Source organism: Tiliqua scincoides, chromosome 13 (genome assembly GCF_035046505.1).
Source record: "Tiliqua scincoides isolate rTilSci1 chromosome 13, rTilSci1.hap2, whole genome shotgun sequence".
Taxonomy (NCBI): Eukaryota; Metazoa; Chordata; class Lepidosauria; order Squamata; family Scincidae; genus Tiliqua; species Tiliqua scincoides.
Window position 1 is genome coordinate 10,546,157 of NC_089833.1, and position 22,772 is coordinate 10,568,928.

Consider the following 22,772-nt stretch of genomic DNA (forward strand, 5'->3'; position numbering starts at 1 on the left):
GAGGGGTGGGGAGCAAATGACTGCCCCCCCCAACCAAGAAAAATAACACTTTCTAGTCTATGTGAGAAGCCATAAACTGGGCTTAATTTTAATTCCAGGCTCGAGTCCTACTGGTTATCATAATGGAAGGAAGGTTGTCCCAATAACCCCAGCAAAATTCAATGGGGGGGATGGGGGAAGGGATAAAATCACCCTGCACATGTTCAGAGACACTCTGCTCCGCTAAATGGGCTGCATCCGAAGGTGGCCTGAAGGGGTGGCAAGATGAACCCACTGCAAACCCTGGTTCTTCGGCAAGGAGAGAATCACTCTGCACATGTTCAGAGGTGCCCTGCTCTTGACTTTCAGCTTCCCAAGCTGGACTGAAGGGGTTGCAGGAGAGACCCTGATGCATGCTGAAGGGAGGCCCACTGCATTTCCGTAGGACTTGCTCTCTGGTAAGCGTGGAAAGGACTACAACCAAAGCTTGGTGATAAAAAGCAGATAAATAAAAAACAGATACAAATTTTCTGCTTGATAAAAAGCAGAAGAAAAATAAGCAGATACAAATTTTCTGCTTGATAAGAAGCAGAAAAAAATATCCAGTGGAGGCACAATAGGGGCATTTTGGAGAGGGAAAACTTTAGCTCTGGTGCTTAAAGCAAAAGAACAGTTTATCTTAGATGCATTATCTCATCCTGAATATGAATGGAAACAATCTCACCATGAATTGGGCTTAATGTTTACAGGGAACTCAAACTTATTAAGAATATCAGAAGAGCCCCACTGGACCAGGCCAAAGGCCCATCTAGTCCAGCTTCCTGTATCTCCCAGTGGCCCACCAGATGCCTCAAGGAACACACAAGACAATAAGAGACCTGCATCTGCTGTGTGATAGGTGTAATTAGTCTGTGGAACTCCTTGCCACAGGATGTATATAAGAACATAAGAAGAGCCACACAGGATCAGGCCAAAGGCCCATCTAGTCCAGCTTCCTGTATCTCCCAGTGGCCCACCAAATGCCCCAGGGAGCACACCAGATAACAAGACCTGCAAGGCTTCCTGGGAATTGTAGTTAAGAACATAAGAACAGCCCCACTGGATCAGGCCATAGGCCCATCTAGTCCAGCTTCCTGTATCTCCCAGTGGCCCACCAAATGCCCCAGGGAGCACACCAGATAACAAGACCTGCAAGGCTTCCTGGGAATTGTAGTTAAGAACATAAGAACAGCCCCACTGGATCAGGCCATAGGCCCATCTAGTCCAGCTTCCTGTATCTCCCAGTGGCCCACCAAATGCCCCAGGGAGCACACCAGATAACAAGAAGACCTGCAAGGCATTCTGGGAATTGTAGTTAAGAACATAAGAACAGCCCCACTGGATCAGGCCAAAGGCCCATCTAGTCCAGCTTCCTGTATCTCCCAGTGGCCCACCAAATGCCCCAGGGAGCACACCAGATAACAAGAAGACCTGCAAGGCCTCCTGGGAATTGTAGTTAAGAACAGCCCCACTGGATCAGGCCAAAGGCCCATCTAGTCCAGCTTCCTGTATCTCCCAGTGGCCCACCAAATGCCCCAGGGAGCACACCAGATAACAAGAAGACCTGCAAGGCCTCCTGGGAATTGTAGTTAAGAACATAAGAACAACCCCACTGGATCAGGCCACAGGCCCATCTAGTCCAGCTTCCTGTATCTCACAGCGGCCCACCAAATGCCCCAGGGAGCACACCAGATAACAAGAAGACCTGCAAGGCCTCCTGGGAATTGTAGTTAAGAACATAAGAACAGCCCCACTGGATCAGGCCAAAGGCCCATCTAGTCCAGCTTCCTGTATCTCACAGCGGCCCACCAAATGCCCCAGGGAGCACACCAGATAACAAGAGACCTGCAAGGCCTCCTGGGAATTGTAGTTTAAGAACATAAGAACAGCCCCACTGGATCAGGCCAAAGGCCCATCTAGTCCAGCTTCCTGTATCTCCCAGTGGCCCACCACACGCCTCAGGGAGCTCCCAAGACAACAAGAGACCTGTAACCTGTGGCCACTCCCTTGCATCAGGCCTTCAGAGATAGGCTACCTCTAAAATCAGGAGGCTGCACACACCCATCACAGCTTGTAACCTGTGATGGACTTTTCCTCCAGAAATCTGTCCACTCCCCTTTTGAAGGCATCTCAGCCAGACACCGCCGCCACCTCCTGTGGCAAGGAGTTCCGCAGATTAATTGCACACCTATATGCCATCGCCTCATTAATGAATGGTTCAAGCAACTTCCCTACAAGGAAACATACACTATGGCTTTCTCATGAGGAAGCTGCTTGAACCATGCACTGGCGAGGCTATGTTTGGTCTCTGAAACTAGACAGACACACTAGGGCAAAACTGAAGCCATTTTTTTAAATCAGCACCCTAAATTCATATAAAACCACCATAAATAAATTAAAAAAACCATTTCTGACCCTCAATTTGCAGGCCTGTGTTATTTAATTTTTTTTTTAAAACAACTGATGGTTTTTACTGCCGCTGTTTGCTGCTGGTTGTGCCTTTAATATGATTTTTTTTTGTATTTTTATAGTTTTGTGTATTTTAAAGTAGACTGTATTTTTAATGTGTTGTGAGCTGCCTTGGTTGCCCTTCAGGGAGAAAGATGGGATATAAGTCGAGTAAATAAAATAAAATAAAATAAATACAAAAGCCCCCTAGCCTCCTGGCACAATTCTAGCATCTCCCACCCCACCTGGCGCTATTTATAAAAGACATTTCAAAAAGCATCTCAGAGTCAGTTTTACACATTTAGAATCTTGTCTCGTTGACCCCTTATAAAATACCCTGAAGAGGGCCTGTCAGTCAAAAGTAATAGCTGCACATGACATTTGGAGTGCAGTACATTATTCTTCTGTTTTTCTCTCATTTACAGCCACAGAATTGGGACCCTGAAGTTTGGGCCCAGGGGTGGAGGAGCTTGAACACTCCCCTCTGCCATGGTCCGAATCCACAGGGGGCCTTGATTGGATTGCAATTAGCTAACACAGAGTTAACTTTCAGTCCGTCAAGGTTAATAAAGTCTTAAACAACCCCAATCTCTGCACCCTGAATCCGTACAAGGAACCGTAAAGTGTTCGCATTACACCTCACTGATATTGCATATGCTCAGGGCTGTGGGGACTCTGTACTATAAATAAAAACATGTAGTTGTTGTGCGTTAATTGTTGTCTGCTCTGGTTAGTCACAGAAGTGGCCAGCAAGCTCTATGAGACGCTGAAGCTGCAGCCACGGCCGCAGTGAGGTAAAGGGACAGGGGGTCATATGTGGAGAAAGCAGCTTTAGAGAAGGGGTCTGGAGGACTGATCCCACAGGTGATCTAAGCAGGGAGGTCCAAGTATAGTAAGGGACAATGCGTGGGTTCTTTGAAGGGCAAGAAGTTTCATGGAGACTTTGGAAGCTGGGCAAACAAAGATCATGCACTGTGTTGAAGACCCTGAGAGCAGAGGGGTAAGGAGAGGCTTGACCAGGACTTCCTGATGCCTGAGGTGGCCCCCTTACCTAAGGTTGTGCCAGCCTCTGCTCTGCCCACTCTCCCATGTTCCTGCTCAGCATTCTCCGCCCCTCCACACTTCCTCTTTCTCTCTCTCTGGCTCTTCCTTTTCCAATCCAGGATGGAAGAGGGGAGTACATAAGAACAGCCCCACTGGATCAGGCCATAGGCCTATCTAGTCCAGCTTCCTGTATCTCACAGCGGCCCACCAAAAGCCCCAGGGAGCACACCAGATAACAAGAGACCTGCAAGGCTTCCTGGGAATTGTAGTTAAGAACATAGGAACAGCCCCACTGGATCAGGCCATAGGCCCATCTAGTCCAGCTTCCTGTATCTCACAGCGGCCTACCAAATGCCCCAGGGAGCACACCAGATCACAAGAGACCTGCAAGGCTTCCTGGGAATTGTAGTTAAGAACAGCCCCCCTGGATCAGGCCATAGGCCCATCTAGTCCAGCTTCCTGTATCTCACAGCGGCCCACCCAATGGCCCAGGGAGCACACCAGATAACAAGAGACCTGCAAGGCCTCCTGGGAATTGTAGTTAAGAACATAGGAACAGCCCCACTGGATCAGGCCATAGGCCCATCTAGTCCAGCTTCCTGTATCTCACAGCAGCCCACCAAATGCCCCAGGGAGCACACCAGATAACAAGAGACCTCATCCTGGTGCCCTCCCTTGCATCTGGCATTCTGACATAACCCATTTCCAAAATCAGGAGGTTGCGCATACACATCATGGCTTGTGCCCCGTAATGGATTTTTCCTCCAGAAACTTGTCCAATCCCCTTTTAAAGGCGTCCAGGCCAGACGCCATCACCACATCCTGTGGCAAGGAGTTGCACAGACCAACCACACGCTGAGTCAAGAAATATTTTCTTTTGTCTGTTCTAACTCTCCCAACACTCAATTTTAGTGGATGTCCCCTGGTTCTGGTGTTATGTGAGAGTGTAAAGAGCATGTCCCTATCCACTCTGTCCATCAAGTAGGCAGACTCAGTAGGAGGCCTGAGGCAACTGCTTCAGTTGGCCTCATGGTTGGGCCGGCTTGGCACTGGACCTCCAAGGTAAGGACTACAGAGGCAGCCTCCGTGCAGCGCTGCGCCAGTGCTCCCCCCCCCCCCCGGAGGGTTCCTTTGAACTATTTTGGGAGATCAGAAACATGATGATAAGGTACAGTTGGTTGTTGCCATCGAGTCAGAGGAAAAAGGGCAGACAGTGCAGTGAGTCACAAGCCCAATAGCAGATGGCGGTGTGATGTTTACGACTAATTTGGACTGACGACTGCGGGGCTACTTGCCGGGGTGGGCCAGGCTGAATCATAGGGAGCAGACCGTCGCATGTGAGTGGGAGGAAGGCCTGGGCCCAGGGTGGGAGATAGGATGGGAGGGGAGTCTGGCTGGAAAGACAAACCACCCATTTTGGAAAGACAAACCTGCCATTCTCCAGAAATGACAGCCAGGTGAGGAGTTAAGAAATGACTGTGTTACTCATAGAGTGGAACCTTTCATCCCAGTTCAAGACATAGTAATGGAAATGTGCAAGATCCCTCCAGGAGATGGGATGTGGTGTCAGCAGTGGCCCCTTTAAGGGTTAAGGCCTGGGCGAATGCCCAGCAGAGGCATTGGGTGTGCTGCACAGCTCCAGCCACTTGAAGGCAATAGGGACCTCAGGGATAAAAGCAGCACCTGATAAAGGGAGAGTTTGGTGGGTAGCAGGAGGAGGAAAGCTTGGAGACTGGATTGATGGACTGAGGAGCTAATGGACTACTGGAACTACTGACGGGTGAATGGACTTTGCTGGAACAGACTGCTGGAGACACTGAGATTGGTGTGTGGCTGCCTTGCCCAAGGCCTGCTGAGGACCAAGATGCTGCTGTAGTGGTGGGAGGAGCTGCTGGCAGGAGAGGGGAGAAAGAAGGACCTCTGCAGGTGAGCTACAGGTGAACTACAGGTGAAGGAGGACCTCTGCAGGTGAACAGGTGAGCTACCCTGGTGGGTAGGGGTCCAGCAGTGCTGCAGGGCTGAAATAGAGCCATTGTTGGGGAAGGAAGGGGAGCTAATTAGCTTAAAGTGGGCATAATTCTCTAAGCAAAGCTTAGACTGGGGATCTGGCAGAACAGACCCCCCCACAATAGATAAATTACGTATGGAGTCCCTCAGCTGATTTCACCACCCCACCTGGGACCCAATCCGCCCGACCCCCCTGCCTGTTTTCCCCTCTTGTGTCTTCACAACACCCCTGTGAGGTAGGCAGCCTGAGCACGTCCGGCCTTCGGAGCTGCAGGGCAAGACAGCAAGGCTGTGCAGGACTGCATCAAGAACTCAGTTTGGATTAGGTGGTACCGTGATTGGATTGGATCCAAGCCCTCTCTTGCATAGGCTTTGACAGGTTGCCCCCAAATGAGGCTTCGCTACCCCATTGAGGTCCTGCCCCACAGCTTGAAGAACACTGTTCTAGAGCAATGCATTGCTGAAAACCACACAAGAGCCATCCCCAAGTCCGTCTGTCCACCTGCCACCCTCATTTCTCTTTATCGAGCCCTGTCTCCAAGCGACAATGTCGCAGGTCTCTTGCTGCAGTTCCAGTGCCCAATGGCCCTGCGGGGCTTTGGTTGTGGCTATAAAGGTAGGTGATGCATGAAATGAAGTCAGCCAAGCATCTCTCTTTGGGCAAATAAATGGGGATCTCCATCTTCTAAGTTTTAGCAGAAGCGCCAACATTGACACACGGAGAACCTGCAAATGAACCATAGAGCAAGTTCGTCCAAATTCTGACAGAAGGATTGGGCCATTACAAGCATGTAGGTCCAGGAAGAGCTATAAGGACAATGAATGGAATTGGCTCATGTCCAAGGCATGATTGACATATGTGGAGCAGGGAAAGTATCTCCTTTATGTCAGATGGACTCGTTTGCACAGAGTTTTACTGAGCTACACATTGGAACTTCATCCGTTCATCTGCTGCAGACTCACCAGGTGGCCTCAGGCAAGCCATTCCCTCTCGTCCTCCGTCTTCCCCATCTGCAATATGGGGGTAACTGTACTTTCACATGGGGGGTCACTTTTCAGGGTTGTTGTAAAGAATGCATCCACTTAATACACGCAAAGCACCTTTGTTCAGCGCTCAATCAGAACGGGGACCACAGTCTCATTTCATCTTGTCCCTTCTGGACCAACAGTGCTCATGCACCACATGTCAAGTGAGAAACTAGAGAGATGCAGGGCTCAGGCATCACCTGGTCTTTGGAAACCACATTCCCTATGGTTTGAAACCCAAGTTTGGAGGAGGAGGTTTATTTGGAGGGGGAGGTGTCTAGGTCAGTGGTTTCCAAATCATTTAGCACTTGGACCCACTTTTTAAAATGACTCAGGAAGCTTTATGAGACTAAAAAAAAGTGTCACCAGCTCAAGGCTCTGCTTTTATCCGTTTTACTACTACTACTACTACTACTACTACTACTACTACTACTACTACTACTACTACTACTACTACTATTATTATTATTATTATTATTAACAGTATTTATATACCGCTTTTCAACTAAAAGTTCACAAAGCGGTTTACAGAGAAAAATCAAATAACTAAATGGCCCCCTGTCCCAAAAGGGCTCACAATCTAAAAAGATGCAAAAGAATACCAGCAGGCAGCCACTAGAACAGACACTGCTGGGGTGAGGTGGGCCAGTTACTCTCCCCCTGCTAAAAAAAGGAGCACCCACTTGAAAAAGTGCCTCTTATCCAATTAGCAGGGGTTAAACCTCCTGCTGGAGCATTTGTAGAGCTCCATTGGATAAGGACCATTCTGGTGGTCTTGAATTCCCCAGCACCTATGAAATGTGTTTGACACCCCTGGCCTAGACTATTCTTGTTTGGGGGCTGTATCGATGGTATACTGGGCTACCTGATTGTATACTGGGTGCCTTCCTGGAAAGTTCCAGTGGTGGTGGTAGAGAGTAGCACCAGATCTTCTCCTATTGTAGGAACAGTGATGTCATCAGCAAGAGTGATCAGGTGCTGCCTCTGCCTATGTTAGCGATTTATTCCAACTTCTAATATGTTGCATTTGATGGCTTGATTGCTTGAGATCTGTTGTGAGTTACATAAGGTGGTGACAGAAGGATGGGATAAAAAAAAAGTCACAAAGCAATAAGCACACTGGATTAGATGAGATATTTTAAAGCAGGGCTTTACCACCATGTCACAAAAAGCTAACTGAAACGTTGAACTGACAAGTTTATTTCCATCAAAGAAATGAATATCATTCATCGCTGTACACATACAATTATTATTATTATTATTATTAACAGTATTTAATACAACACACACAGTCAATGAAAAAAACATGAAGAAACCATTCCTAAAAAGATGACAAAGATTTGGGAAGGCTGTTTTCCCCATCAGTTATCGAACCACGCTAAAAGTCTTGCAAGCCTACATAATATATACAAAATTTGAGAATATAGAATGCCAACAAAACTGCAATCAAGCAATTTGGACTGTAAGATTGATGATAATAATAATTATTATAATATTATAATAATATAGCCAAACACTGGAGTGAAAACCATTTTTTTTTAAAAAGAGATCAAGGGTGTTTGCCTTTTCCCAGGCAAGTCTCAGCCCACAACCTGAGTCAGACCGAAGCCAGGAACTAGGTTAAAAATGTTTATCTTGGTCCCTGTGAAATAATCTTGTACGCAATCGAGCTGACTTTTTGCAAGTGTAAGTACATCTCTAGCTACAGGAAACATAATAACCCCATATGAAACCTTAATAATGAGCAAGTAAACAAACTGATGACTCACCCCCCTCCTTTTTAATACCCCCTTCCTATTTTATTTTTGTTTTTCAAGCAATTAACTATTGCAAAAAATTAAATTATACAGTTCATATTTCTCAGCAGTAAAACCGGCTGCTGAGACGTGCAAATGTTTGCACTACCCCAGCAAAGGAGCAAGCCAGCTTGGTCCCTGGAGGGCTTAGCTGCATGGAAATTACTCAGCAGGAATACAAAACTGGCCTTTTTTGCACAGGTATAAATGCAGGCAGGAATAAAACATCACACTACTAAATATGCTGATCGGAGAGGGCCTGATCCACAACTCGCTCCTAAGCCAATTATTAAAGTGTGCCAACCAGCCACATGGGCAGGTTGTACCAGGCCCTTAGGTAAGGGATCTGGACCCTGCGCATGCTCTCACCCACCACGCACACACACAGTTTTTTAATTAGAGAATACTCACTGTTGCCTCTTAGTCCCAATACAGTCTGACATCACTTTTGCACCAGGCATAGTGAAATTTAATTGAGCCTAACTTTCAGGTGGTAGACAATATGGGTCCTGGCCCTGTGACAGACAGACAGGCCTGGCAGACAATTTTTTTTTTTTAAATCAATCAATCAATAAAAAGCAAAAGCAATTAGTGTCAGGCTCTTAATCCCATTGCCCTCAGTGGGATCAAATGGGCTTACTCCTAAATTCTCTCAGTTACCGGGTGATCAAGTTGTAATTTACTGCATTGGGAATATGCATAGGGGGTCTTTTATTGACTAGACACATGCAGCAGAAAGACATGGGAATGAGATGGTAGAGTCCTGCGATGGTACTGTACCACTCAAGACCATAGGTAGGGGACCACGTTTTTCAATATCCTCCACAGGTACTACTCTCCGCAGATACCTGATCATCTTCTTGTACGGTGTGCCTATTCTTTTAGGGCAGCGTTCCTCAAACAGTGGATCGGGACCTACTGGGTGGGTCATGAGCCAATTTCAGGTGGGTCCCCATTCATTTCAATGTGTATTTTATTTTTAATATATTTGACTTGAATGCTCCCATGGTATGCGACTACATGTGGGGAAATGTTACAGAGCCGTACTTTTAACAGGCTACTATGTATATATGTTTAACAATGAGAGTCAATGGGGCTTACTCCCTGGTGAGCATGGATAGGACTGCAGCCTTTGGGATGTTTGGGGAATTTTTTTTTAACAGATCAGCAACTGATTGGGAGGGTTAGGAGGGTTCTTCTTCATTTTAAATAAATTTTTAAACTTATACTTTATTGTAAACTTTAATTTACTTACTTTATCAGTTAATTTAATTTTTTGTATGGTGGGCGTTAAATTTTCCTGCTTGATGATGTAACTTCTGGTCATGACACCACTTCCAGGTTAATGACATCACTTCCGGTGGGTCCCGACAGATCATTTTAAAGTGGGTTCCTGTGCTAAAAAGCTTGAGAACACTAAAATTTAGGGAGGAATATTTTTTTAAGTATAAACAGGTGGAGCTGCGCTATGCTGAGTCAGACCCCTGGATCGTTTAACTCAGCACTGTCAACAGGGATTGGCAGTGGTTCTTAAGAGTTTTTCTCAAATCTACCTGGAAATTCCAGGAATCGAACCTGGGATTTCCTGCATGCAAAAGCTCTAGCACTATAAAAAAAAGTCCCACCGCTGCAGAGGGAGTATTGAAAACTGTGTCTCCTGCCACCACAGACTGACATGGGGGCAGTTCAGTCTACCACCTTGGAGCTCAACCACTTCTTTGATGCGCATGTGCAGACTAGCATCTGTGGCAGAAGTCAGAGAATGGTAAAATTACTCACCCCCCCCCCCCCATGGACAAACTCTGCACCAGAACTCCCTGTGTGATTGTATCCCCACTGCAGTAAACAAGTACAATAGTTTGCCTTCAGTTACAGCATCACTGAAAAAGGCCATTCAGGTCCCACGATGCAGCTTTCCCCCTTGGACAATCGAGAAGCACTCCAGAACAGTGGCACGCTCATTTCTCCGGAGATTTCTCATCTGCGCTGCTTCTCTCTCCTCGGAACAAGAGAAAAACCGACTTGGCAGTTCCATCGCCACTTTGCTGGGAGAAGCACAAGAAAGCTGCCCAGATAAAACCACACAGACCAGTGTACGCCGTCCTCAGGTGGACGGGGACCAGGCTGAAGTTTGAAAGCTATTTGGGAGAGAGGCAAGATCGAGTTAGAGCTCCGGGCAGAAAGAGGGAGAGAAATGGGAAGATTCTGGAACGTTTGCACTGCAAAGCAAAGAATGTGCGTGCAACCTGGGGTTGAACTCATGGGTTCCTTACAAGACAAAGATCGGGGGGGGGGGCATTCAAGTAACAGTATATTTGGAAATATAAAATCCAGTGAAGGTGGTTTATGAAGCTGTAGTCAATTGGAGGCATATTTGCTGTATTATCTAAAACTGGGGTGTCATACATAAGGCCCATGGGCTGGATGTGGCCATTATCAGGTCCCCATTATAATTGGGCTCTCCCAGCTTGATAATTGGGCTCCCTCATATCTTGAAATTATGCCTGCACATTTTCTCTTCTGTCGTGTGCAGCTAATGAGTTTCTATGTGAGAGCCAAAGTGCTTCTTTCGGGCCACTGTCTCAGTGACGTCACGTCTGGCCCTTAGCAGGTGTCGTGAATGCTATTCTCCCGCTGTAGGAAATGAGTTTGACACAGCTGATCTAAGCTCATGAAAGCATCTCACCCTCTCCAGAATACAGCCCCACTGTCTGGTGGTAAAAGACCTCCGAGAGCTGTTAGGCATACAACTTAACTTTACAGTGGTATAATCCATTTGTTGTTGGGAGGTTTGAGTGATCAGCAACCCCACTCCCCACCCACAATTAAGCAATGGTGGAATGGTTCCAAGCAAGTCCCAAAAGGACTTCCCTTTTAAACCATTCATCCCAGAGGGAGTGGAGCGTGAGATGGGTAGCCAATGCTGGAGCGAATGTAAGAAGGGCACAGGTGGGCTTTGGTCACCGCTGGAACAAGCAGCCTCTTGGAGCTCTCCCGGCTCCAGGGATGGCAGCCCAGTACTACAGCCTACAAGCCAGAGTTTCTGAGACAGGAGAAAAGAACATGCAAAACTCACCTGCACAAAAGGCCAGTACATCAACCCCGTCTGAAACGAGAGCAATGGCTTAAGATCAATGTGGCACATACAGAAATAAGAGCAAAACCTTAACAGGATGCCGGTTTCTGCTGAGTCAAACTTGTGGCCTGTCTTTTGTGAATTTTTAGTTGAAAAGCGGTATATAAATACTGTTAATAATAATAATAATAATAATAATAATAATAATAATAATAATAATAATAATAATAATTAATATTCTGCTGCCATCAATGGCGGCACCTCTTCTAGGGTTTCAGAGAGGGGTTCTCTTTACCCTCCCTGGCTAAGAATCACACCTTCTGCAAGCAAAGCTGGTGCTCTACCCATTGGCCTGCAGACCCTCCGAAGATAGCTGAAGCTACTCCATGCCCACAGGTATATTTAAAATAGTTAATAAAGGTGAAAATGGATATAAATAGGAAATTTTTTTAAAAACATGTTCAGCACAGTTTGTTAAAAATGGAAGCATCACAGATCCAAATCACAGATCCAGATCCAAATCTCCATAATAAACATGCCTTGGCAGCTGGGACGGATAGACAGACAGACTTCTCTTTACGCCAGCCATTTTCAACCAGTGTGCCATGGCACACTGGTGTGGCACAGACGGTCTGCAGGTGTTCCAGGAGAGTTTGGGGGAGGGTCATTTGTTAGTAGGGTCACTGGGAGGGGGTGCAAGCTCCTGCAGTCAAGTGGGTGTGCCTTGCCAATTGTCCAAAAATTGATGGTGTGCCTTGACAATTTCAGCGCCTTGTCAGTGCGCTGTGAGATGAAAAAGGCTAAAAATCACTGCTTTATGTACTGTTTAACTGCCCCACTTTGGAGTATGAAAAGTCTATTTCACCTCTCTGAGCTGCCACCTTAAGAACTGCAGAAAGAGAGAGATCAAACGGCCTCCTTTTCAACACAGCAGGTTGAGCGTAGGGGACCAGAGGGATTACACGACACCTGATACACTCCATACTTTTGCCGGGTGAACAAATGTTCAGAGGGATGAATGCTTCCTTTGGCCATAAGTGAGAGGTGTTTAGGAATGACATATCCATTTCGCACCACAAAGCTCATTTCCTTCTTCCCATCATGCCTTTTCTCAGAGCTGAAATTTCATGAGTCTAAGTGCACTGAGAAAGGCTACCAAGGCTTCAATCCTATACAAAATTTCCTAGGAGCAAGCCTCATTGAACATAACCAGATGTACTCCTGAGTAGACATGAATAGGATTGCACTATGAGAGTCGAAACACACGTGATATTAGCATGGCTTTACTTCTGGGGCTTGACTTGAGTCAGTGGGGTCACTAGGGTTGGTATCACCCAGTGTGGGAGGTCAGTGTGACAACCCCATGATGGACCTCCTCCCGTGCAGCGGGCGGGGCAATGCACAATTGCTCCGCCCCACTGGTTTGTTTTTTTTTTGCAATATTTGATAGAATAGAGATATTTCAACGTGGCTTATTTCATTGCATGCTGCATGAAATTACACATTGATACAGTAATATGATGGTATTATTCGAAAACACCAAGATTTTAAAAGACCAACTGTAGTGTCATCCACCACGTTTCACCCGGTGTGGCCCACACCACCTGCAACCCCCCCCCCCCAGCAACACCACTGCTAGAGTGAAGACCTGGTTACTGCCTGCCTCTCCTTTTTTTTGTATTCTCATGCATGATCAGTCACTTCCTCTGCCCTTTATCATTTGACTGAACACCTTTCCAGCTTCTTCTCCTCTGTAGTCCTCAGTATCTGCATTCCAATAGACTCTGTGGTTAAGATCAATTTAATCGATAACTTGATCTATTGATTGGTGAGTTAAGTTTCAATGCAGTGTGGCTGAAACACCTCCTAATTCACGAAAGGGAAAAAAGACTCGCAGAACTGGAGTGTAAAACCATCTGAACTACATATTAAACTTATCTATCTATCTATCTATCTATCTATCTATCTATCTATCTATCTATCTATCTATCTATCACATTTTCCTTAGAGGGTGCCCTCCCTTTGTCTTCACAACAACCCTGTGAGGTGGGTGAGGCTGAGAGAGAGTGACTGGCCCAAGGTTACCTAGGAAGCTTCATCACTGAGTGGGGATTTGAACCTGGACCTTCTAGGTTTAAGTCCAACTCTGGAACCACTACCAGGCTCACTGACATACACGGCACTGTACATAGACCTATTTAGTATTTCCATAGATAACCTACGTGAATACCTATTAACATGCTTGATCACTAACTGGAGACACTTCCAGACTATTAAATGAACTGATTATTTAATGAATACAACTACTAACAAGACTTGGGGCCCAATCCTATCCAACTTTCCAACTCCGGTGTAGCCACAACTCAACCTCATGGTAAGAGAATACATGTTCCCATACCTTAAGAAGGTCCCAGTGACTGCCCCTCCACCACAGGATACAGCGCACACCCCACTGACACAACGACACCAGCACTGGAAAATTGGATAGGATTAGTAGGCCCTTAGTACTACGTTTAAAATCACGGCTGAAATGATTCACTGGATTGCAGAGGTGCATTGAATACCACATTTCTTTTGACCCTGAAGAATGTTCAAAAGCAGATTCACGGCTGGGAGAGCTGGGGGGGGGTCTGCACCCCTCAGGGAAATTCTAGATCTGTTTCTATAGTTGAATAATGAAAAGACACCCCATGACGCAATAAACTTACCTTATAGGTATTCCAGAATTTCTGCCTGCAGTCGGAGAAAATGTCTTCTTTTCCTTGAAGCAGACTCATGCCTGATCACAAAATATTTTCAGGAAAATCAACACAACGGGAAATTACGCTGCATTTTAATTGAAGCTTAACATTCTGTCATTGTGCAGCCAAGCAGTTTGTTTTTCTGTTTATTGGGGGGGGGGGGGTTGCCCTTGTTTCCCCTTGTTCACCCTTTTTCTCCCTAAATGCCAGATGCAAAGGAGTGACAACAGGATACAGGTAACTTGTTGTCTTGTGTGCTACCTGGTGGGATATGGTGTGCCTGATGTACCTGGTGTGCTTCGCTGGATCAGGCCAAAGGCCCATCAGCTTCCTGTATTGCACAGTAGCCCACCAGATGTCTCTGGGAGCACACAAGACAACAAGATACGAGAATCCTCGTACATGAATCCTGGTGCCACTCCCTTACACCTGGCATTCCAAGGTAGATTACTTCTAAAATCCAGGAGGTTGCACATACCCATGGATTGTAACCTGTGATGGACTCTTCTCCACCAATCTGTCCAATCCCCCTTTAAAGGCGCCTGGGTCAGATGCCATCACCACATCCTGTGGCAAGGCGTTCCACAGACTAATGACATCCTGGACAAAGAAGTACTTTTGTCTGTTCTAACTCCCCCAACACCCAATTTGAGTGGCTGTCCCCTGGTCCTGGTGTGGTGCGAGAGGGCAAAGAGCCTCCGTCTACGCACTCCATCCATCCCATGTGTCATGTGCAGCACATGGATGTTCAGTGTGTGCCCCTGCCTGGTGGGAAGCAATGCTGAGCTTGCATCATGCACAGTGCACAGATGTTCAGTGCACGCGCCTACTCGGTGGAAAGCAATGCTGAGCCTGCATCATCTGTGACACATGGATGTTCCGTTTGCATGCCTGCCTGGTGGAAAATGATGCTGAGCCTGCGTCATGCGCAGTGCATGGATGTTCGGTGCATGTGCCTGCCTGCTGGGAAGTGATGCTGGGCCTGTGTCATGCGCAGCGCATGGATGTTCGGGGCATGTGCCTGCCTGATGGGAAGCGATGCTGAGCCTGCATCCTGTGCAGCGCATGGATGTTCAGTGCATGTGCCTGCCTGGTGGTAAGCGATGCTGGGCCTGCAGCATGCGCAGCGCATGGATGTTCGGGGCATGTGCCCGACTGGTGGGAAGCGATGCTGGGCCTGTGTCATGTGCAGCGCATGGATGTTCGGGGCATGTGCCCGACTGGTGGGAAGCGATGCTGGGCCTGTGTCATGTGCAGCGCATGGATGTTCGGGGCATGTGCCCGACTGGTGGGAAGCGATGCTGGGCCTGTGTCATGTGCAGCGCATGGATGTTAGGGGCATGTGCCTGCCTGGTGGGAAGCGATGCTGGGCCTGTGTAATGCGCAGCGCATGGATGTTCGGGGCATGTGCCTGCCTGGTGGGAAGCGATGCTGGGCCTGCGTCATGCGCAGCGCATGGATGTGCAGTGCATGTGCCTGCCTGGCAGGGAGGGGCGCGGGCTGCGCGCACTCACCGGTGTAGAAGGCGAGCACGGCCACGGGCGCGCCGAGCAGCTGGTCGCACAGCACCTTGGCCAGCACGGCGCGGGGCGCCCGGCCGGGCAGGAGGCGCTCCAGCGCGCGCAGCCAGAAGAAGCTGAAGTGGCCGTGGAAGGCCAGCGCCACCAGCGCCACGCGCCGCGTCTGCGCCCAGTCCGCGCGCCCGCCCCGCAGCCGCTGCTGCGCCGCGTCCCCCGCCGCGAACAGCGCCCCGTACAGCAGCACGTTGCCCGGCCAGCGCGCCCGTCGAGCCCAGCGCCCCGCGCCCATCGCCCGCTGGCAGGCAGGCAGGCGGCTCTCCGCCCGGCCTCCTCCAGCGCGGGGCTGAGCCGGCCGGGCGCGGGCGGAGCGGGGACGCCCAGCAAGGAGGAGAAGGGCGCCTCTGAGCCTGCGCAGAGGGCCGCGCCCGGGAAAGAGGTGGCCGGCAGTAGAGAGCAGGGCGCCTCTGAGCCCGCACAGAGTGCAGCGCCCACGGAAAGAGGTGGCTGCGCAGTGCCAGGAGTAGAGAGTGTTGGAGTTTGGAGCAACTCCGCCTGCTGTCCAGAAGGGGTTAAGCCATGACCCAGTGACTCTACTCTTTATTACCTGTTCTCTTCTGTGACCCTTGTGGGGGTGTGGCCAAGACCCTAAAACCTTCCCTTCTTCTCCCAACACATCTCTCTCTTCTCTCACCACTGACCTGTCCAGATGGCACACAGCAGGGCTCTGCTGGCTACTCCATCTTGAGCACATGGCATGCAGCGCAGGCAGCTCTTTGGGCTTTGCAATCTCTGAGTTACTTAGCTGAACCTCTGATCCTAATCAGATGCTGTAAATATGCATTCTATGGAGCCGTGAGTAAACAGCTTCCTTTGCAACTTTAAGGAGCCATTGTCTCTTGTCTTTTATTGATTAGCAGTCAGCCATGTGAGGGAGGTTCCCTGGGGTGATACCCAATCGAGAGGGGGGGGGTCTGTTGCTGAAGCTACTCTGCTTACCCCCCCAAGAGGAAACCATTTTTTAGATATTAAAATTTCCTCCAACAGGTTATGGGCCCTGGAACCAGGCACAAAGAAACCCAGAGACCAGGTACTAAGAAACCTAGGTGGGTTGTGCACTAGGAAGCCCAGATACCTTGAAAGAATATTTTGTTTTTGTTTTTATTTTTGGGAACTCTCCCCACTCACTCTGTAAGGCTGAACTTGCTTGCTAAGTAAACAATGGCAGAAGGAACAGATGTAGAAGCCTTAGCTGTCCAACCAATGGTCAGGCTGAATCCCAAAAGGTTCCACAACTGGCATTGTAGAATAATGGCACAAATTCAAATGCATGGAGCATTGTCCGCTCTAGAGATAGAGTGTCCCACTAGTGGAGAGGCTGCAATCGAGGCATGGAGCAGAAAAGATGGGAAAGCCAAATGCCTCATTCTCAGATCTCTAACTGAGCTTCAACTGTCTTACGTACGAGAGGCTAAAACAGCAAAGGAAATGATAACAATCCTAACTGAAACCTATGCAAAAACAGGAATGAAGGACCAGTTCAGATTGATTATTGAGTTGTGTCGCCTCAAACTAGAAAGAAAGGAGGATTGTGATAAATATTGTAGCAAATTGACTCAGCTTCTCAATGACTTAGCGCTTACCAACTTGGTTTTTTCAGAAGACCAAAGAGCGGCATTCCTTGTAGGATATCTGGATGAATCGGTTTTTGGAAGTTTTAAGTCAGCAATATTTGAAAGAGAGAAAAAGGAGTATAAAATTATACTTGCAGAGCTGAGATCATATTGCAAACCCTTCAGATAAGGGGATCTTGCAAGGAGTGGATCGGATTACAAGGCAGAACCCCACAAAAGACCCCTGAGATGTTACAGCTGTAATAAAGAAGGCCATTTGGCTCGCTTTTGTTATTCAAAGCAGCCAGGCATGAAGGAGCAGCACCTAAGCTCCGCCCAAGACAGAAAAACAAATCACAAAAGGGGGAGTAAAAGGCCCACTGACAAAGTTGCAGGCAGCAGCTCAAGCCAAAAGAACAATCATGATTGTTGCATCAAAGGAGAAAAACCAGAAAAACAAGAACGGATTATTTATTCAGGATACTGTTTTCACACATGTTCAATCTAATGTTTTTTCCAAGAAATGGACACAAATGTAGACTGTCAGATTACTATAGCTGATGGAAAGAAAGTTGAAATTCAAGGAAAAGGGGAAAGTGAAACTGACCCGTGTGGCGAATGGTTCAATAACTAATGTTACAGTACATGGAGTTATGTATTCTCCAGATATAAGCGGAAACATGCTTAGTGTATCAATGTTAATCAAACATGGGTATACAGTTAACTTCACAAAAAATGGCTGTGACATAATACGAGAAAGTGATAATGATTTAATGGCTCAAGGTTTTGAGCGGGATGGAGTTTATGTTTTAGATTTGCACCAAGGAGAAGCACAGCTGATGAGTGCCAAGCAAACATGTACCAACGATTGTCTGAACTTGTGGCATCACAGGCTGGGACACAGAGACACAACTGTAGTCCTAGACTTGCAAAACAAGGACCTTGCAAAGGGCATAAAGGGAAAACACTGTGAAAACCATCCAGACAGATGCGTATGTTGCATCAAAGCCAAGGCAGTCCGTCCTTCCTTCCCAAAGAGGACTGAACAGCACAGCACCAAAGTTCTGGAAATTGTACACAGTGATTTAGTAGGTCCAATGCCCAGTCCCTCACTAGGAAACTATAAATATGTACTAACATTTGTGGATGATTTTTCAAGATATATAGTGCTTTATCTGAAGTTCCTGAGATGCTCAGAAAATACCTAGCCATGGTGAAGAACAAATTTGGAAAGAATCCTGGCACGTTACAGACGGACAACAGTGGTGAGTACACCTCAGCACACAAAGTCACTTTTAGAAAGCCAAGGAATCAAACATAAATTAACTGTCCCATACCATGCCACAACAGAACGCAGTTGCAGAACTCAAAAATAGAAGCCTCTTCGAAATGGCTAGATGCGTGCTAACTGATGCAGAGTGACCCACAAATTTTTAGAGTGAAGCAATAGTCACAACCAACTATTTGCAAAACAGACTACCCACTAAGGGTGTATTAAACAACAAAACCCCTTTTGAGCTGTGGCATGGCAGAGCACCAGACATGAAACATCTTCCTGTGTTTGGATGCAAAGTCTATAGTTATGTTCCAAAGGAGAAAAGCTAGACCTGAGAGCTGAAGAAAGTCTCTTCATAGGATATGCTCCAGGAACAAAAGGTTACAAAGTTATGGACATGCACACCAGAAAGGTGACCACTAGGCATGGTCTATACTTTGCTGAGAATGAAAGAGCTGACAATGGTCAAAGGTTCATTAATGGTCTATTACAGACAGATGGGGAACTCATGTATGTACCTGTTTATCATAACAGCATACCAGGACCCTCATCGCCAGAGTCTGAGACCAGTGCAGCAAAAGAAGAGGAGACTGATGGGGGAAGAGGAATTGTTGAAGCCAGAAGTTGCTGCAGAAGCAGACCAGGTTCCAGCAGAACCCAGACGTTCATCCCAAGAGAACAAAGGCGTACCACCTCCATAACTTGGACTGACCTACCTCGCAGGGTCGTCGTCAGAATGCGAACCAGAATCCTGGGAAGAAGTAGAAGCAATGCCTGCAAGTGAATTCAAGTGTTTGAAGACAACCAAAGCTGTATCAGATTGGCACAGTCAGAAAGCCACAATGCACGCACTAAGCACATAGATATCAGAAATCACTTTGTGTGTGACATGATCAAGAAAGGACTTGTCAGGTTGGACTACTGTCCAACCCCAAAATTGATAGCAGACATCCTAACCAAGCCACTAACAAAAGATAAATTCCAGAGTCTACGAGAAAGTATGAATCTACTAGGCTTGTGCATCCGGAGTTGAGAAGGGGTGTTGGAGTTTGGAGCAACTCCGTCTGCTGTCCAGAAGGGGTCAAGCCATGGCCCAGTGACTCTACTCTTTATTACCTGTTCTCTTCTGTGACCCTTGTGGGGTGTGGCCCAGATCCTATAACCTTCCCTTCTTCTCTGAACACACACCTCTCTCTTCTCTGACCACTGACCTGTCCAGATGGCACACAGCAGGGCTCTGCTGGCTACTCCATCTTGAGCACATGGCATGCAGGGCGAGGCAGCTCTTAGGGCCTTGCTATCTCTAAGTTAGCTGAACCTCTGATCATAATCAGATGCTGTAGATATGCATTCTATGGAACCGTGAGTAAACAACTTCCTTTGCATCTTTAACAAGCCATTGTCTCTTGTCTTTTATTGATTAGCAGTCAGCTGTGTGAGGGAGGTTCCCTGGGGTGATACCCAATCAAGGGGGGGGGGGTCTGCTGCTGAAGCTACTCTGCTTCCCCCCCCCCAAAGAGGAAACCATTTTTTAGATATTAAAATTTCCTCCAACAGAGAGCAGGGTGCCTCTGAGCCTGCACAGAGTGCATCGCCCAGGGAAAGAGGTGGCTGTGCAGTGCCAGGAGTAGAGAGCAGGACGCTTCTGAGCCCGCACAGAGTGCATCGCCCAGGGAGATGTGTGTGTGTGTGTGTGAGAGAGAGAGAGAGAGCCTCTGAACTTATGCCCAGCGCATTACCCAGGAAATAGATTTGTCACTAGGAGAAGAAAGCAGGGTGCTTCTGAGCCTGTGCAGAGTGCATCACCCCTGGGGGGGGAGAGAGAGGGGGTGTATTTCTCTCTCCCTCCCTCTCCCTATAGATATAGATCTATCTATTTGAGACACACACACACACACCCCAGGTTGGCAACCTTCAGTCTCGAAAGACTCTGGTATTGCGCTCTGAAAGGTGGAAAGGAGCCATTTAGTTATTTGATTTTTCTCTGTAACCGCTTTGTGAACTTTTAGTTGAAAAGCGGTATATAAATACTGTTAATAATAATAATAATAATAATAATAATAATTCTGGCACAGCGTCTAGTGTGGCTGAAAAGGCCGATTCGGGAGTGACAATCCCTTCCACACCGGGAGCAAGTGCAGTCTGTCCCTGGTCTGTCTCCCTGGCTATGGGCCTTCCTTCTTTGCCTCTTAGCCTCAGCCTCATATATATATCTCATATATATATAAGAAAAAATATATTATAAGAAATAATATATATATTATTATATATAATATAATAATATTTTCCTATAATTATATGTATTATATATAATTTTCCTATAATATATTTTGCTAATGTATATATAAAGGCAATATACATTTCTCTCTCAAATAGAAAGATAGATGGATAGATAGAAATTACTGAAATTCGTCACACTGAACAGTTGGCATTCAGACCAGCAAGCAGCCCCAAAATTGTATACGTGTGTGTGTGTGTGTGTGTGTGTGTGTGTGTGCATATATAGTCTTATTGTGCATATATATGTATTGTGTGTGTGTGTGTATACACACACACACACAAGACTTTTAAAACCAATAAAACTTGGATCCCTATTGTATTTATTTACAGCCTTCCCTGGCTGCGATGAGGCTGGGGCTACGCCTGCCTCCTACCGCAGGCGGGACTCGAACCCAGGTTCTCAGCACTTCAGGCGCTCCTCTCCCCCCCCCGTGAGCGCGCCGCGTCATCCCCGCAGCGCGCAGACTCAGTTCGTACCATGCCGTCACTGTCGGCCTCCTGGCGCATCCTTTTGGAATGTTCCATTATCAATCACAGGGAGGCCAAAAGCCCCAAAGTGACCCTGTTGTCTTCCGAAGTGCTCCACAGACCCCAAATCGATTTATAAGTCACTTTGAAAGGCAGGCGCTTCCTCGGGCTCCCCGAATCCTGCTTGTGGAGTGAGAAGGACGAGTGCCCCCCTCACCCCCATATTTGGGACTTGGTACATCCCACCCCGCCTTGGAACGCGGCGCGCGGGCGCCCCCTGTCAATCACGCGCGGTACGGAGGCCGGCGGGGGCCACGACGCGCTCTGGCGTCTCCTTGGTGTGCGCGGGCGCTGTTGCTTGGCACTGTCGTCAGCCCTGCCAGCGTGGAGCGGCCCGGCGAAGGCGGAAGTGCCCGGAGGGAGGGGGCGCCACCCGCCGCAGCTGAGGAACCTCCGGCCATGGAGAGCTCCTTGGACAAGGTCGGCTGTGGGAGGGGAGGAGTGCCAGGGAGAGGAGTGGGGGGCGAGTGCCAGGGGGTGGGGTGTCAGGGGTGAGGCCTCATGCCAGTGGGGACTCATGCCAATGGGGAGCTCCTGCCAGGGGGTCTCAAGTCTGGGGGGGAGGAGTGGGGTGCCAGGGGGCCTTATGCCAGGGGTTGGAGTGAGAAGGGCCTCACGTCAGGTGGAGGAGTGGGAGGTCTCATGCTAGGGGGTGAAAATGGGGAGCCTCCTGCCAGGGGGAGGGGTGGGGGCTGAAGCCAGGGGGGAGGAGTGGTGTGCCAAGGGGGAGAGGGTCTCGTGCAAGGGGGTGGGGTGGTGGACCTCATGCCAGGGAGAGGAAGGCTCATGCCAGGGGGGTGGAGTGGGGGGGCTTATACCAAAGGGGGGGGAGTGGGAAGGAAGGCCTCATGCCAGTTGGAGAAGTGCGAAGGGGGGCCTCATAACATGGGAAAGGTGTGGGGGGCTTCATGCGGGGGGGGAGATTGGGGGGCTTCATATGGGGGGAGTGGGAAGGGGGGCCTTGTGCCAGGGGGGAATGGAAGGCCTCATGGGGGAAGGAGTGGGGGGGGCATGTCAGGTTGGGGGCAGCAGTGGAGAGGGAAGGAAGAAAAAGATCCAGCATTTATATAGTGCTTTCCGAGTGTGTGAAGTGGTTCCCCATAATATCTTGATGTGACTCTTACAACAACCCTGCAAGGAAGTCAGCCCGATTCTTCTCCCTCTCCCCCCCTGCAGAGGAACTACAATAGGGGCATTTACAATAGGGGCATTGCACTAAAGGTTGCAAAAGTGCTGGTTTTCCTTTTGCTTGGGGGGATGGGATGTTTTTTGTTTTGCAGTTAGAACATGGAGCATGTCAATCCAATTTTTTTTTTCTTCTTGGGGAGTGGCAGGGATGGGGTAGTAGGTTGGGGGGCCTAGAGCAAAGAATGATGGGTAGTAGATGGGGGGGCCTAGAGCA

The 22,772-nt window shown here is 48.1% G+C and overlaps 2 protein-coding genes across 2 annotated transcripts in view; one reads left to right on the forward strand and one right to left on the reverse strand.

Annotated features, from left to right (window-relative positions):
- Nucleotides 1-10,185: 10,185 nt before the first annotated feature.
- MPV17L (MPV17 mitochondrial inner membrane protein like) lies at nucleotides 10,186-21,771 on the reverse strand. The gene is made up of 6 exons (XM_066640833.1): nucleotides 21,599-21,771; nucleotides 19,279-19,313; nucleotides 15,671-16,180; nucleotides 14,124-14,194; nucleotides 11,416-11,445; nucleotides 10,186-10,477 (listed from the first exon to the last, which is right to left on the reverse strand). Exons 1-6 carry the CDS (start codon nucleotides 21,769-21,771, stop codon nucleotides 10,298-10,300), a joined length of 999 nt encoding a protein of 332 aa, XP_066496930.1. The 3' UTR covers nucleotides 10,186-10,297.
- Nucleotides 21,613-22,772, forward strand: part of PDXDC1 (pyridoxal dependent decarboxylase domain containing 1) — a 37,598-nt gene continuing 36,438 nt past the window's right edge. The window contains exon 1 of the mRNA XM_066640531.1: nucleotides 21,613-21,790. Within this exon, the coding sequence (XP_066496628.1) occupies nucleotides 21,770-21,790 (21 nt within the window). The 5' untranslated portion in view covers nucleotides 21,613-21,769. The remainder of the gene's footprint in view (nucleotides 21,791-22,772) is intronic.

Excerpts from the sequence above, each read along its gene's own strand:
- MPV17L (XM_066640833.1), bottom strand. The coding sequence starts at position 21,771 with ATGGCCGGAGGTTCCTCAGCTGCGGCGGGTGGCGCCCCCTCCCTCCGG. Across the intron at positions 16,181-19,278 it reads TCTGACGACGACCCTGCGAG|CCACCTCTTTCCGTGGGCGC; the intron begins GTAGGTCAGTCC and ends GGCACTGCGCAG. Across the intron at positions 11,446-14,123 it reads AATTCTGGAATACCTATAAG|ACGGGGTTGATGTACTGGCC; the intron begins GTAAGTTTATTG and ends CTCTCGTTTCAG.